This window comes from Calidris pugnax, unplaced genomic scaffold (genome assembly GCF_001431845.1).
Source record: "Calidris pugnax isolate Ruff unplaced genomic scaffold, ASM143184v1 scaffold271, whole genome shotgun sequence".
Taxonomy (NCBI): Eukaryota; Metazoa; Chordata; class Aves; order Charadriiformes; family Scolopacidae; genus Calidris; species Calidris pugnax.
The window spans coordinates 1,019,002-1,036,318 of NW_015091003.1; the positions used below are offsets into that span (position 1 = coordinate 1,019,002).

Sequence of the window (17,317 nt, forward strand, 5' to 3'; positions counted from 1 at the left end):
CATACCTGTTCTGTGCAGGCACCTGGGAAGGTGGGAAAGGTCTGGAGGGGAGTCTCCTGCTGCCCCGAGCGAGTCCCTGCTTCCATTGCCCCCCATCCTCTCCTCCTTCTGCCTGGGGACAAGAGGGCAGGGGATCCTCTGCCTCTCCTGGAACCTCCACCTGCTCAGTCAGTTTGGGTGGCTTTATTCCTTTGGACTGTGCCTGCAGACCCCGTGCAGACTAGCTCTGGAAGGTTCCTTTCCAGCCCCCCCCGCCCCCGCGTGCCTCCCCTCACACTCACCCGCCGCGCTCCGCCACAGCCACGCGCCGCGCTCCGCCGGCCGAGCGCGTGCCTGCTCTTCCCGCCTCTAAAGTCCACGTGACACCTGGCTACGCCCCCTCCGCCGTCTGATTGGCTGTCGCGGGCTTCCGGCTGGGGCGGTGAGGGGGGACATCCGGGCCTCGCCTCGGGCCTGGCCGCCGCCTCCAGTGAGGCCAATGATGGACTATTGTGATATGTGTGGGATTCACACCCTAGCCAGAATCTCTACTGATGCACGCCCCTCTTACTTCCAATAAATTCATAAACTGCGCACTCTCCCCTTTCCCCTTCAGAGGGCAATGTTCTTCAAAAGGCCCTCATGACTTTCATCGGGACAACAGGACGAGGGGCAACGGGCCCAAGCTGGACCATGGGAAGTTCCACTCAAATATGAGGGAGAACTCCTCATGTTTAGGTGGAACTTCTTCTATTCCAGTTTGTGCCCATTTCCTCTTGTCCTGTCCCTGGGCACCACTGAAAAAAGACCAGCCCCATCCTCTTGACACCCTCCCTTTAAGTGTTTATAAGCATTGATCAGATCCCTCCTCAGCCTTCTCTAGACTAAAGAGACCCAAGTCCCTCAGCCTCTTCTCATAAGACAGATGCTCCAGGCCCCTAATCTCCCGTTTTTTGAATTTTTTTCTCTTATTTTTTCTCAGATTTCCTTTTGTCCCCACAGCTATACTCACCGCATAATTGTCTATAGCTCTAACCAAAGATGAAAGGGTCAGGCAAACGCATGGTCATGTATAAAAAACAATCTTTTATTTTCACATCAAAACAACTTCCATTTTAATTGCTTCTTTGAAAAGGTAACAAGTTTAAAATGTCCTTTGTTTAACCCCTTAGATATAGCTCAAAACGGAATGTTTTTGCTATTGCAGACATTTTCACGGTACACACAAAAGAGTTTTCTCTCTTAATCCCCCACCTGAGGAAAGTATGAGACTGATGACAGGGCAAGGAATAGACAGATATGATAGAAGTGATAGAACAAGAGGGAATGGCTTCAAGCTGCAACAGGTTAGGTTTAGACTGGACATGAGGAAACAATTTTTCACAGAAAGAGTGTTGACACTGGAATAGGCTGCCCAAGGAGGTGGTGGAGTCACTATCCCTGGATGTGTTTAAGAGTCGTTTAGATGTGGTGTTGGGGGATATGGTGTAGGGGAGAACTTTGTAGAGTAGGGTTGATGGTTGGACTCGATGATCCCAAGGGTCTCATCCAACCTGAATGATTCTGTGAATACCATGTCCACTGTGAGCAATGGCAAGGACTAAAATAGATACATGGAAGCCTAAAGTTTGGCTCAGTAAGTGCACATTGAAGCCAGGATTGTGGTTAACTGTGACAAGTGCTGAGGTCCATTGAAGCTTTAAGGAAAAATTAGGTCTATTTGGAATTCAGCCCACATTACTCAGTTATTTCATTAACCATCCAATTTTGACACCCCCGTTGTAGGTAGTGAATAAAAAGAGGTCTAACCTTCTTGGTGAAATGCAGGATGAATGGACCTAACAAAGTGCAAAATATATAAAAGGCGATGATGCATAAACATTGGTTAAATCCTCTCAAATTCTCCTACCAGGCAAGCATAGATGACAGTCATCACTGTTCATAGTGATGAATGATTCAGTATTGCGTTTCAGAAGATATTACACAAATTGATTATGGGCGACAAAGTCTATCTCAATGTTTCTATCATTAATATTAACGATTTACAGTATAAAAATTTGCATCCGTTACCGGAAGTATTTCTTCAGCTCTTTAATTAAACCAATCCTGGGGGATGCAGGGCACGTCTTTATTGTGTGATTTGGCCTTTGTATCAAATTCCTATCAGAATTCCCCAGCAAATTTGCTGTTTTGACATGAGGTACAGAAGCCTCTGGGTTCTACAACTCTTGTTGTCTCAAAAGCTCTGGAAAAAATAATGTCTCATGTTTTCTTGAAAAAACTTGCCCTTTAAAATACATTACATCTTTGATATACTGATAGCACGCATGGTCATAGAGATTAATTTGTAACTTTAGGACATGCTAATTTCACAAGGATTAGTTAAACCAAATGTGCAAGTGAGCTCTCTCAAACGAGCTTTGCACCCCCTCAGTCTGATTTATTGATGTATCATCTATAAGTCAGGGAATAGCACTTCTGGGCTCCAGAATTAGATTCAAGTTTCTTGCAAAGCTTTCAAACCTGAAATATCAAATATTCTCCAGGAATTTAAAAAAAATAGTTAAAATAGTTGCTACAAATGTAGTGTTTTTAATTGGAAACACTTCCAGCAACAACTACTGGCTACACCGTCTATATGGGAAATAGAAGGCAAACATCATAACACTTCAGGTCCTGCTAAGAATGTAGTTTATCATGAACTGCTTGTCAGATGAACCTCGGTTTTGACACAAAGAGAATCTGCTTTCCCTAAAAAAATTACAAATTAAAAAAAAAGACAAAGTAAAAATATTCCGCTCAGAAAACTAAAAACATTTTTACTGCAATCAAAATTATCCATGGAAAAAAAAGTGCTTTTTAACCACACTAGTGACACCAAGAAATGCTACTATTTTAAAGTTAACTAACTAAGCTTTGGTTTGCAGCTTTGAGTAAAATTTCTCCCTCTGGAAAGAGAAGATTCCCAATTTCCTAGTAAAGTAAACAGTTCTCCTACGCGTAGAAAGGTCCAAGAAAATAACTCAGTTGTAATTTTTAGGAAAAGACTGTGGTTCTCAATTCATACATACTCTTAACCACAGTATCTGAAATTAAAACAATAAGAGCTCTGTTGTTTACTTCAGGCAATAAAAAAGCAGCCTCAGAATAGACAATTCATTATTATCATTAGTAGGCAATTCTACCTTCATCATTACTAGCAATATTAATACCTGATTTTTTAAAAACTGGGAAGCATGCTTACAATTAACCTCCACTGTGCTCAATGAACTTCATCACACATCCAACATGACCTGAGGACAAGACCTTCTCTTACAGTATCTCAAAATGTATTGTATTACTACACTGTAGTACACAGTATTGTGCAATATCTATGTAATATATAGGTATAGAAGAAAGTGTGTTGTATTACACCATACCACAAAATCTTTTGTAGAGATTTCTGAAATTGAGGTATATAGACATATGCATCCAAGTAAGTTCTAAGGCTGAGATTTTGCAATAAGATCATTTGATGTAAATTAACATTATTAATATCTAGTATCTCTCACGAAGTTACTCATAATGATATCTCACCTGAGCTTCAGAATACTGAAAATGCTCGTTTGCCATAGCATCTGCAAAATGACAATATGTGTATTGTACCTCTCAAGAGTCCATAAGCTGTGGCTACCTAGCTTCAGTCTTCATTGGCCTGAGATCACTTCCAGCCCAAGATACTGTACAAACAGAGTTGTATGACATCTCAAAGCACAAGCTGGTGTCAGAAGAAAACTTGTATCTTCAGATAAAGTTTTGACTTCATTAGAAGTGGTTGAAACTGTTTTCCTATTATTTTTAAGTACATACGTTTTATGAAGGTTGTGAATAATGTTTGATACATGCAACTAGCACATCATACAGTAAAACAAGAGAAGAGAAAAAAGAATGATGTTTTAATGAAAACAAAAAATATAAGATCTTTAACCAGGCAACGACTTCATGCTGTATTCATCTTTTAAGGAACATCATTCCCTCACATCCAGTGTCACAAACATAAAAAAAGAAAATAAACTGGCAACATCTTCCTTCTGTTCTCCCTCCTACCCACCACCCTCCCCATCCAGTAGACTGCATAAATATTCTGACAGCCACCTGCTTCCAGATGCAGTATCATCACTTTGGATTGATTTTACCCGTTGTATATTCCATTTCCTCCACCCTCGCCTACGTTCAACACAGATACTCAGACCTAGAGCCCTCGCTTTTGAAGGTCATTTGAGAATCCATGCTTGACCTAGAACAGAGGAGAAGTCTTTCTGACTCATCCGTGTACCTTCGTGCCCAGAGCTGCTCTCCTGCATTCACTGTTCGAGGCTTCAGAGACAGCGTTTCAAATTTCACATAGGTCTCTTTTGCAAGGTCAGCTTCCTTTGCAGTTTTTGGTTTCACGCGAAGTTTTAAAACTTTATAGAGTAAGAAAAATATCAAAGGTAAAACAACCACACACGCTGCGCTGCTGGCCAATATCAGGATAGAAAACTGAGAGCTGCTGTCATCGTTTAACCTATCAGTGGAGAAAATAATGCACTGCTCTTCCGTAGGTGGCACTCCTTTGGGTGAGACACACGCCATATATTGAGTACTAGGCTGCAAACCATCGATTGTGACTTTGTTTTTGCTGGAGTCGGTGCTCAGAGGCAACATATCTTTCTCACCATACTTTGAGTATAACACAGTCACTGCCGAGTTGCCCGTGGCGTTGACAGTTTTCCAAGTTAAGGTCACTCTTTCATCAGTTTCACTGATCACTCTTAGGTTCTTTACTGTAACATTTTGCTCCGCCGTACTTGCTGTACTCAATGAAGCATCCTCACCTTTCTTGCTTATCTCCCCAGTCGACTTTGTATCCTCACCTTTCTTGCTTATCTCCCCAGTTTGCCTTTTGTTTCCATTTGTTGCTGCTTTTGAATTTTTCTTCCCATCGAACACGAGCCTGGATTGCTTCTTGTCAGTAAACCTGATGCTCGTTGATCGTTCAGTGCTAACCAGTGCTGTGGTGGTGGGTGTGGTGGGAAGAGGTGTGGTTGTCCTCTCAGGTTCCTGCTTGGATTCCTCCTGAGTGGTATTCTGTCTCTCTGCCTCTTGCTTCCTGCCATACTTCTGTGGTGACACGGTTGTAGTAACTACACCAACCACTGTGACGGTAACAGCAGCTTCTGACATTCCTGCCAAGTTCTTGGCTTTACACCTGTATTCTCCTGCATCCTTGTATGAAATCCCTGTCAAGCTTATTATGGACCATCTGACACCCTCTCCGGGTGTTTCTTGAATTACTACAGGAAAATAAAAAGAGAAAAACATTATAAAAGTGAGCTGGAGTGAAAGTAACCATTATTAGACTACTAACCTTAAGTTATTTCTGCCAGAAGGAATCACATGTATTAAATTCCTTAAAAAAAAAAACAAAACCACAAACCAACCCCCCCACACACACAAACTATAGAACTCCTTGACATTTTACACTATTGCAGAAAAGGGCTGAGCTTGGGTCAGAATGGAATTGAACGTCTGGAGGAATTACAACATAATTTGCAGTTTCACTAAGTGAACCAAAACCACATAAAGAGAAATCAAATGTCTTAGAACTGCTAAGTTACTGGGAAATACAAGTCTGACTGACTTCAAGCGACACTGAACACACTAGCCATTTAAAACAATTTTGGAAATTACTTTTGTTTTAAGATATTTCAGTACTTTGGACTATTACCTTCTTCAGACCTACAATATAAGATAACGCTGGGCACTAGCAAGAAACATTTTTTATATTTAAGTTACTGCATAATCTCTATCATAGCAACTAGAATGATGTGAGACAGTCACAGCCTCTTTACCATTCAAGATGGGTGTAACAAATAAACAATAAACATGCAAATAACATAGAAAACATGATTTTGGAAAATCCTGTGTTTACAATGCTAAGTTTTAAGTGGCTTAGTTATGGCCCGTCTAGATTGTTTAACATTTGGAACCAAAATGGAGATTCCAGTGACAAATTCTCCTTTCTGGTTTTCAGCTTCTGAGTTAGGGCTCAATTATCCCAAGCTCTATTTTCCTTTATCCTTCCCCCACTTCATCCATTTCCCTCCTCCACACACATTGTTTTGATTACAGACCACACTGAGGGTCAGAACAGTCTGTTGGACCTGTTCAGACCCAAGACCTAGACAAAGAATTTCGCTAACAGCTCTTGCCCAGGTAAAATGGCCAGCTTGACGCAATAGGTGGCCCTTTGTTACTCATTCTAATGATCTCAAAGCACAAGCAACCCGACAATTTCAGGCTCTCCCATTTCCTATAAAAGAGCAGTTATACCTGTATAGTTCACTGGTATATTGTCTGACCTAGTCCAAGTGAGCTGCGGCGTGGGGTACCCGGTCGCGTCGCAGCGCAGCAGGACGTTGCTTCCCAGCGGGGAAGTGATTTTGGTCGCGGAGGTCATCACGGAGGGTTTAAGACACTGCTCCAACTCAGCTCTCTGGAACAAGATTCCTGCCAGGCTCTCGGGTCCGCTACACGAGACCAGTGGATCGAGAAGCACAAGGGAGTTGTCCACAATTTTGGAAAATTCAATCAGCTTTGAAATGCGACAGTCGCAAAACCATGGGTTGTCCTGCAAACCTGGAGCAGGGAGGGAAGAGGGGAAAAAAACCCAAAACAAACCTGTTTGTCAGGCTGCATAGGGATGTTGTGATTACAGCATGACACCTGACTTCCACCAAGTACAATCAAGGATCCCAAAACAAAACAAAAATGTTTGTCAGGCTACAAAGGGATGTTGTGATTACAGCATGACGCCTGACTTCCACCAAGTACAATCAAGGATCCTGCATTCATCTTTTCCTCTTTCCATTTGGCTTTTTTTGTTCAGCTGATTGGGAGGGGAGTTTTTGCAGAGGTGAGGAAGAACAGTATAAGCATTTATTAAGCTAACCTTTTTTTCTTCACAGAAGCTTACAGGAGCATAGTGATATGCTGGCAGTGCCTTTCCTTAACTTTGCTATTTATCTAGGAAAAAACACTTTGAAAAGATGTCTTAAGACTGAAGATACATTTTCACCTGCACGTGACTTCTGGAAAGATAGCTTCTCAGGGCTATTGCATCCTGTCACTCTCCTCTGCTCTGAGTCCTCCTTTGGGCTCTTACAGTTGGATGTTCTCTGAGCCTTTTTTCAATGCTTGCAGATAATTTAAGAGCTTACACCAATATCTCTGCTCCTTGAAAAAAAGGATAAAAGCTAAGGAGAAGAGGCTTTAGGCCAATAAAATTCTTATCTGGCTCTGAACTACACCAATATTCTTAGAAATCTCGCTTCAATTTACGAAAACCTCTGAAATAACACTCCAAAAGAATAGCAGAAGAGTGGAAAATGCAAAGGACCCTGAAAAAAAAGCTGATGACTACAAGATTTTTACAATGGCACACAAGAATGCTGTCTCTCCTCTTCTGTTAGAGGCTGCTAACACCTGCCTCTTGATTCCAAATTCCTTGAATGAGAGGCTTCTCCCTCTTGGTGAACTTGCTATGGTGAAACAGAGTAGCCATTTCTGAGGAATATAAGTTTAAATCCTCAGCTGGTATTTGATTACTCTGCGATGTTGACCTCCACAGAGCTACAGCAGCTTCAGCAGGTAAAACACCACACATCGTATCACACATGAGTTTAAGCATTTTCTCATTTGACTTATACTTTTGGGCATACTTTTTTTTTCAAGTATTAACAATAAGCAGAACTTACAGTCTGAAATGAAGGATGGTAGGCAAGAATCCATCACTATTGAATTTACCAATTAGCGCAACAGACAAGTCACATTAATTAAAAAAAAATTAAGATTAAAAATACCCTGAAGCACCTGCTAATAGTGCTCAGTGTGTATTTTTAGGAAATATCAAAACAGCTATTGGAAAAATTCTGGGTTTTGTTCTGGAAGAAACCTGTAGATGAAACAATACATGAATAATTACCTATTGCTTCCTTTCATCGCCTGACCAAGATTAGGTTATTTTAAGCACAATGGCAGTGATTGGTTAAAACTACAGTAAACCCCAATTAATCCCCTCTTTAAAACAAGACTTGACCTGAAGAGATTCCATGACTTTGACATCACAATCCAATTTCACCCCTTCCAGACATAAGAGATTTTACATCTATTCACTACTTATTGCCCGCTGGAACAGAGAAGGAGAAATCAAGGAAACTCTATCAGCAACTGGTTTTAGTTAAAAAAAAAAAATAAAAAATCTCCAAAATATGAACATTTTTCCTATGAACTTCACACATATATTTACAAGGAAAAAAGATATAATCCAGATGTTTTCCTTATGTCCAAGCACATCCACTGTTTGTGCTCATGAAAATTCTGCCCGGTCAAGCACATGTATGTAACTATTTGTGCTCATCTTTTAAATTAGGCAAGCTTCAGTTTGTACTTAGAGAGATAGAGACAATACTCCTGTAATATTTTTTTTTTTATTATTATTCTCACTTGCTTATAATGGGTCAATTTTCTTCCCTATGTTAAGAAAGAGACTTTGAGTGTTTGAAAATTAAATTCCCCCGAAGGTATAAGAAGGAAGACAGGATCCCCTTGAAACAAGGCCTCAACTGCCAGAGTTCCTCCATAAAAAAAGCTGCTAAAATGTATGTGAATTCCCACCATGGGCCCTCTGCTCTCCAGAGGACAGAAGCACGGGGCAGCTGTGCCACAAGCTGGTGGCAGGGCAGGAACTGTGGCTCCACAGCCTTAACCAGGACAGATCTGCAGCATCAGTAGGACCCCCATCCCACATACCAGGCAGCAGGTTCTTCCTCACATCAAACACTACTGCAAATATTTCTTATGCAGTCTTTCTGCAGCCTACACACTTTGCTGCAGGAAAGGATGGGGTTTATTATTGTAATATTGGGGTTTATTATTATTTTTATTATGCTAGCAGTGCACAAAGGTCTTTCAAATGGAATTATAGAATCATTTAGGTTGGAAAAGACCTTCAAGATCAACACGTCCAACCATAAACCTAACACTGCCAAGTCCACCATTAAACCATGTCCCTGAGTGCCACATCTAGACCTCTTTTAAATATCTCCAGGGGTGGTGACTCAATCCCTTCCCTGGGCAGCCAGTTCCAGTGCCTGACAACACTTTTGGTGATGAAATTTTTCGTAACATATATATAAATAGATGGCTTTCATATTCTCCCAGTGTCCCAAAGTAACAAAAAGTATCAGAAAATGACAAAACAGAAGGAATGATGAAGCAAAGGTGGATAGTCCTTAGATTGGATGGTTGTTCAGTCCAGTCTGGGACACAGGCTTGACCATCTCAGATCATTCTGAAGGCCTGGTTTCCACTTGAGAAGAAAGCCATAACTCCCAGAAGACCCTGTACTTCTGTGCTTTAGTGCAAAGAAAGAGTTATTTCAGTTAGTGACCTCATCTCCCCCATCCATCATGCTTCCCAGTGGAACTGGATAAAGAAGCAGGACTTACATATAATATGTATACAGATACAGGAGTTCTTTGCTTGCCTCCATGGCTGATACCTTCTATTTATCTGTGTCTTGCCAATATCTGGCTGTATTCACATTATTTTTAGTAAACTTGCACAGCCATTGTAAGTCATCAAGTCATGTGAATTCCCAAAATGAAAAGATGAAAGCACTATTGAGTTGGAAGCAAGGACAAAACACTGAATTTGATTAAACTTCAGTTAGCTATTGAAGAGAGGAGAAATCTGATAGAACACCAAGTCTTTTAAAGCCCTGGATTATTTTGTAGAAATATTAAGGCAGCTTCCTGCCCTGAGAAAGAAATACTAACGAAGGCAAAACAAACGTTGTTAAATATTTATGCATTGCAATTTACCAATGGAGTGTATTTTAACATTAAATATGGATTAGAAATTGCTCTAAAAACCTTTCCCTATTCTAGATTTATTATATTTTCAATTTACTCTCCCATATTTATATGTATGCTTGCGTGTACAACAGCAATGGCAAGTGTATGTTTATGTCTGTCCGTGCATGCACATTTTTGCAGTCTCTGGGTAAGCAGGGCTTCCCCAACCTGTGTCAATATGGACTTTAGGATTCAAGGTAGCTACGAGCAAAATTTCCTTTGTAACTCAGTAACCAGTCTCAGACCATAACTTGTATAATATATTGCTTTTCAATGGCTGTAAAATGGCAGGATGTGAAATACTCAAGTTTTGGGCTGATGGAAATCTTCGCTACAGCTTGGGCCAACCTACACCCAAGGCTCTCTTCCAACTGAAGCTCCAAAATTTTTCATCCATGGTCCTAAACAGTAAAGCCCACTTCCCTCACTGTGTCCCAGTGTTTCCTACACACAGTAATTCCTAGGGAGTAGTTCAGGAAAAGCAGCATCCACCCAATATAACAGTGTAACAGCTGGGAGCCTGAGGGACTTGCAGCATTTCAAATTTTTTGGCACCTCTATGTGCAACAGAGGCAAGATCTCATCTAACTGCCACTCTATCAAATCCTGGATTCCTCTGTTCCTCTCAGCGACTCACTAGATGTAATTTTCCATACGGAAAATGCTATTGCCATCATTCACGCCAGAAATTTCCAACTTTGTACAGCAGCCAACGCTGAAACCTAGCTGTGATTTGGAGCAAAGTATATGGCCATAGCTCCAGAGGCAACCAAGAAAGGGCCAGATGAACTCACACACTGGTCTCACAGTCATTTCCACTGCTTAATTGTCAGCTCACTCCGCAGCTTTGTTTTGAACTGTTCCAAAGGGCGCCCTCCAAGACAAAGCCAGGCATGGCTCCAGGGACAGTTCACACTCCAGGGACTGCTCCATGAAGGGCTTAGGGATGAGACCACACCAAGGACATGTGTCTCCATCCTCTTCTTTCCCCCAGCATAACTGCAACAGGCTTTGCACCTCCAAACTACCCTGCATGTGATGGTGCCCAGTGACAGGACAAGAGGAAATGGGCACAAACTTGAGTATAAGAAGTTCCACCTAAACATGAGGAGGAACTTCTTTCCTGTGAGGGTGGCAGAGCCCTGGAAGAGGCTGCCCAGAGAGGTGGTGGAGTCTCCTTCTCTGGAGACATTCCAAACCCTCCTGGACAGGTTCCTGTGGGACCTGCTCTGGGTGGCCCTGCTTTGGCAGGGGGTTGGACTGGATGATCTCCAGAGCTCCCTTCCAACCCCATATTATTCTATGATTCTGTGATTCTATATACCAGCCCTATATACCAGCCCCTCAGGAACACCACATAGCCTTGCTATTTTATATATAAAAAGCACAATTCTATGGGTTGCGATGCGACTCTTACCTTACTTCAGGCAGCCTGAACTAAAGAAAAATCACCCCCACTCACACAGTCACATTTTAGAGTCACTGCAGCATCCCGTAGAGCCCGCTGAAAACCAAGGGATAAATCTTACAAAGTGTGGAACAGTCAGTCAGCTTTAAAGAGAGCTGGCCCTAAATTGTGTGGATGAAAGAAAGCCAGAGTGAGCCGCTTGCCCAGAGGGTCAGGAGTCATTCCCTGACCTTTCGTTTAGCATAGTGTCCACACAGAGGAACATCATCCAGTAGGAGGTAATTTAAAAAACAACCCCGAGCCCCTAAGTGCAGAGATTATGAATTGGAAGAAGGAGATGCTAACCTGCCAGTCCCCTGGTAAAAGTCCATGAGGGAAAAGCCCTCATGGCTCCTCCAAGAGTCCTTGAAGTAGACACAGGGAGCCTGAACTTTCTCTTACGTGCAACCTTCTTGATGCTCAATCAAGACACTGAAGACAAAATTGCCTCCTGGTGTTAAAAAACACGTAGGCACAAACATTTGGGTTTGGGGCTTTGCTGTTGTCGATCTTGTTAATTAAACACAAGGGACAATCTTGTTTTGCCAGAACTAGGAGAGAAGCCAGCCCAAGCCATGATTTCTTACACTAAGTAAAATCTGACTGCTGTTTTCCCCACCAGACAAAACCAGCATTTATTTGCTCAGGGTTCCAGCTTCTGGCAGAGCTCTGTCTGCAGATGCTGTTCCAGGTAGGCACATAACTGGGTGGAACACTGGCACAGAGAACAGCTGGAGAACACAGGACACTACTGAGCATCACAGCAAGCACTGCTTCGATGGTTGCAATCGTGGGCATCACATTTTAAGAGAAACCTTTCTTATTTTTAATCACAAAGGAGTCCAAAGGGAACCAGTAACTATGGTAGAAAATTTTAAAAAGCAAGCCTCACAGTTCGTAAGAAAGTGCTGAAAGAAATGGTGCGATTGGTTAACGCGGCAAACAGGGAAGGAAAATGTATGAAAGGTTACTATGAGAGATGGTAATTAGTGTTTCTGTACGTCCATCTCATGTAGGACAATAGGTAATCAGCTTAGTTTGCAGTGAGGGAGATTGAGGTTAGATATTAAGAGAAACTTTCTCACTATCCTGATAGATAAGCACTGGAAGAGGTTACCAGAGAAGGCTCTGGAACGATCTGGCTCCAAGCTGTAAGAACAGTACTGACTTAACCAGAACGGTTCAGTTCATCCAGATCTGCATCCCAGCAGGCTAGAAGCCTTTTGGGAATCCTTCCTGACCACACACCCCTGTGACTCTCACCTCCACCTCAGAGGAGGAGAAGAGTATCTATGGGATACATTTCTACTCCTTCAGGTGCCAGCAATCCCAGCAGAGACAGGAGGGGTGTCGGAGAGGAAACAATGCCACCGAGCACATCTTGCTCCTGTCGTTCTAAGCCAACATCTCCTATGGCCGGAGCATTATAGAGACATCTCAACTCATAGGTTATCTTTCTAGCCTAACAGTTTCTACCAACCATTCTTTCCTGGAAAAGAACTGCTTTGCAACAGTCCATCAATGGCAACCTCAGGATGAGCCTGTGCATAACCACAACTTCAGAAGCTCCAGTACTGTGGATAATAGAGCTAACACTTAGGGGAGACTAAGCTTGTCAAAATAACCCACAGCATAAAGACCACCTCACTTTCTAATCTCCAGAGGAAGGGGATGTTTTACTTCCTATAGAATTTCTTCTATAGCAAGCATTGTCTGTCTGCATTGAGATATACTCATCAGAAGGCTATGAAGTCAAGGCTTTGAGCAACCTGGTCTGGTGGGAGGTGTCCCTGTCCAGGGCAGGGGGTTGGAACTTGATGATCTTTAAGGCCCCTTCCAACCCAAACCATTCTATGATTCTATAAGTCAATGAAAGATAATTCACCTAATTATTCACAGCTTACCTATGGTAGATTTACTCAAGATAATACAATGAAAATACTACCTGGCATTTTGCATTCTCAGATCCAAAACTATAATCACTGCACAGAGTCTCCCTCGGCACGTAACGTTAAAAGAAAGAGAAGCAAGGTGTTGTTTGAACCCAGCGTGTATTCACCTCTGGAGATCTGTGTTCAAACCCAATTGTAGTTCATAAATGAAAATGATCCAAAGGTCACATCCAAGTCCCTAGAGAACTCAATGCTGGCACCAGAGGGTTTTTTCCAGGACTAGAGGAAGCTGGTAAAGTGCCTGCACCAACAAAGAGGAGAGAAGACCGTGCGTGGTTTTGGGGTTTTTTTGGTGTTTGTTTTGTTTCTTTCTTTCTTTTGGTTTTTAAGTGGTGAGGGCTACTTAAGGTAAAGAGAGCAAATAACCTCTGGGACTCCCACATGAGATCATCAGGAGGATTAGATCTAGCACAGTTAGCTCCTCCTCTCCTGCCTCCTGTAGCCTTCCGTGTGGGCGCAGGGAAAGGGGTACTGAGCTGGAGTTCATTTTACAGCTTTTTCTTTTCATTTTTTTAATTATATTTTAATAATGAATAAACAAAGATCCTATTAATGCTGCAAACCTACAGTTCCCATTTACGTGAGGAACTCATTCAGCCTACTTGCATTTATTAAGTGACTTACATACAGTCTCATCTGAATGAGAGTTTCAAATTGCAGCTTCTGCAGGTGAAAAAAAAAAATGACCACTGGAGAGTGGGGGTTTAGGTCAAGAAATTGGAAATACTGGGCAGTACAATGCAGGGCAGATCTTTGGCAGTGGGTATAGAACTACTGCAGTTAATTTATGGGGAGTCAGCTGCTTTTCCTCCCTTTCACCTGCTGCACTACAGTACAAAACCATCAAGACATGGACTTATACATAGAGAGCAACAGAAGAGAATGCTACTGAGAGAGCTGTTCCATCCATTTTCTGAAACTGTGGAAGACTCTGGCCAAACTATTCTTAAATACTTACTTTAAATGCTATAAAAAGACCTATGGAGTTGTAGGGATCAGATTCCTATTGTCTCTCCCATAAGCAACACGTAAATTGGGAAAAACTTCAGGATAATCAGTCAGCTTTAGAGCAACACAAGGTCAACAGGAATCATGGAGAGAGCAGAGATGGACTCTTTTAAGCCACCACCACTATCTAGAGCTCTGTGTCTCAGGACAGGCTTCACACGAGCATCAGCTCTAGCTACTTGTTTGGCTTGTGTGTCACTGGAAAAACCAGTTGCAAACGGACGTGCTTGTGGTTGCAACCAGGCAGTGAGGAGGGAAACGTCAGCAAAACCAAAATTTTTGGAAGTCCTGCATTTTTATGGATACTGAATATACCACGTGGCCTGTACTCCTTTAGACTGGAATCCTATAGATTTTACTTTCAGTTTTATGACCTTGAGATGACAATATACATGGAGGTCACTCCATGGAGGTCAATCTTCATTTTAAGGTTCTCTGCCACCAACAGAAAATAAATAAATAAATAATCACAGAGAAAACCAGAAGATTGATCTGGATAAAACCCACTCTCCTGAACCACAGGCTGGTCCCCTACCTGCTCTCACTTATATCTTAATATTTAGGTATATTCTAATAAGGAACGAGCCGGGCTGTTTAACGTACCCAAAATGACTCTCTGGGTTGCCAGAATGTCTGTGTTCTTGGGCAGGACAGCTTCTGAGAAGGGAGGCCAAATGTCCATCAAGTCCGATGGCAAGGTGGTGAGCTTGTTGCTGGATATGTCCAGGTAGGTGAGGTTCCTCAGGTACCTGCCAGCCTCAGCGGGGATGCTGGTCACTTTATTGTTGTGTAAGTCAAGGGTCCGCAGGTTGGGCATCTCCGCCAGCGATTCCCAAGGGAAAGTGGAGAGCAGGTTACCATCCAGCCGTAGCTCGTGTAGCTGTTTCAAGTTATAGAAACTGCTGATATCAACGTTGGCTACGCAGTTGTAAGTTACCCACAGGTACTTGAGATCTACTAGATAGTAAAAGGCTTCAGTTGGAATCCTTCGTATGACGGTTTTCTCTATCCGAAGCTTGACGGTATCCACAGGAACATTCACAGGGATCTCATACATGTCAGGATCGTTACAGAGCACAGACCTTGCATCCAAAGGGGGAAAAACAAACAAACAAACAGACAAATAAACGAGAGAGAGATTGGCATTTCTTTCTCAGGAATTTGTATTTCAGATTTAAAAGCAAATACTATTACTTTCTGCAACTCTATGAGCAGAACATTAGACCAAGAGCAGCCCTCTGAATTGAAAATAAAGAACTTTAGACCAAGAGCAGCCCTCTGAATTGAAAAACCAGTAAGACAAATGTGGATTCTTCTAAAGAGAAAAAGAATACAAATTAGCAATGATCCTTTCATATGAAATCTAATTTGCTTTATTCTAAAGCATGTAAACACTGTCTTCTGTCCATCATTCTATTGATAACTGAAAAACAGAAGCCACGGTATAAGGAATAATACAGGCAATCTCCAGTGTGAACTGCTTGTCACTTGTTTCACTAAAATTCAGAATACTGGATTACCAATTTCTAGTTTTTCTGCATGATGAAGATTCAAAGTATTTGCCTATATATACAATAGACAACATATAGACAATTCCAGAATAGACCGAAAATCAAAAGTGTTAGCATATTTACCTAGTAATTTCTAGTTTTCTGCACGATGAAGATTCAAAGTATTTGTCTATACAGACAATAGACAACATATAGACAATTTCAGAATAGACTGAAAATCAAAAGTGTTAGCATATTTACCTAGAGAAGAGCTTTCTAGCCTTATTTCTAGTGTCTACATAGACATGACCTGCTTTTAAGAACTTTCTCCTCCCGTTGATTTCAGTGAAATGGGATTTGTCAGCATTCTCAGGAATCAGCACGCTTCCATTCCTTTGGGGTACACTGTTTGCCCATGTTGGCTTGAAGACTCCCCTCCCCTCAATAAGGGGAAAAAATCTTTAATTTTGTCCTGCTTTCTCTATATTCTTCCTCTATTTTACTTTCTCCTCATGCAGCTTTAGACTAGATAGGTTGTGACAGTAAGTCGCAATGACAAACAGTATTTCCCAAAGTTAACATGACAATAGCCAGATCATCAAAATTCAAATAAATTTCACTACCAAAAATTATCTGATTTTCCTGCAGATTAAAAAGAAAGAAGAAACTACTGTATTTATGTAAACCAGAATCACTTCACAGTAGACAACTACTTTGTAGAAATAGGAAGGACATTACAATAGTGGGAAAATCATGGAGCAGGAAGAAATTTCCTTCTGCAAAAACTGAAGATCTAGAGTAGAATAGCTATTTGCTAAGTACAAAGCCATAATCACCATCTGCTGCTATTCAGAAACACCGCTAGTCATATAACACAAGTGTAAAATATACCTTTTATTCAACCATGCTAAAACTAATTTGCAACCTATGCAAACATTACTTCTCATTTCTTCAAGCCTTTTCCTTATAAATCGCTTTGTATAACAAATAATAAAATAAGTACCTTGTTCCAGTGCCATCGCTTCTGCCATGGTAAACGCAAGTGCATTGTGAAGGACAAAAGCCCTGCACTTCTTCAAAAAAGCTCATTAGGAGGTAGAAGTAAATAAAAAGATACATGGCTCCCTCTCAGCAGAACAGATATGAAAAAAAAATTGGAAAACTTTATTCCTAGGCACTCGTGTGCAGTGTGCTACGTATGTGAACGTAGACATCCATTTAGTAACAGCAGATTACATCAGATTAGCTGAGATCTGTAGTTGCTTAACCTTCAAATGTATCCTGAAAGGGATCAGTTAAACCGGCTCATTCTTTATTCCGACAGAAGAACACACTCTGTTTCAAATCATATCCAGCATGGTTCAAGGCTATTTTAATATGCAGCTTGCAGGGTTAGTATGTAATCAAATATCTCTTTGCTCCTTCTAAAAGGCAATGCGTTATTTACTGTCCATAAAGTGTTCCAAGGTTCCTGAAGGAAATCTAGTAAATTATGAGGATACT

General features: G+C 41.5%; 1 protein-coding gene across 1 annotated transcript; it reads right to left on the bottom strand.

Moving 5' to 3' along the window:
* Nucleotides 1-1,433: 1,433 nt before the first annotated feature.
* LRIT3 (leucine-rich repeat, immunoglobulin-like and transmembrane domains 3) lies at nt 1,434-17,274 on the bottom strand. Its single transcript, XM_014955583.1, has 4 exons — nt 16,818-17,274; nt 14,928-15,406; nt 6,334-6,639; nt 1,434-5,294 (listed from the first exon to the last, which is right to left on the bottom strand). The coding sequence occupies exons 1-4, from the start codon at nt 16,931-16,933 to the stop codon at nt 4,192-4,194; spliced, it is 2,004 nt and encodes a 667-aa protein (XP_014811069.1). The 5' UTR covers nt 16,934-17,274; the 3' UTR covers nt 1,434-4,191.
* Nucleotides 17,275-17,317: the final 43 nt, after the last annotated feature.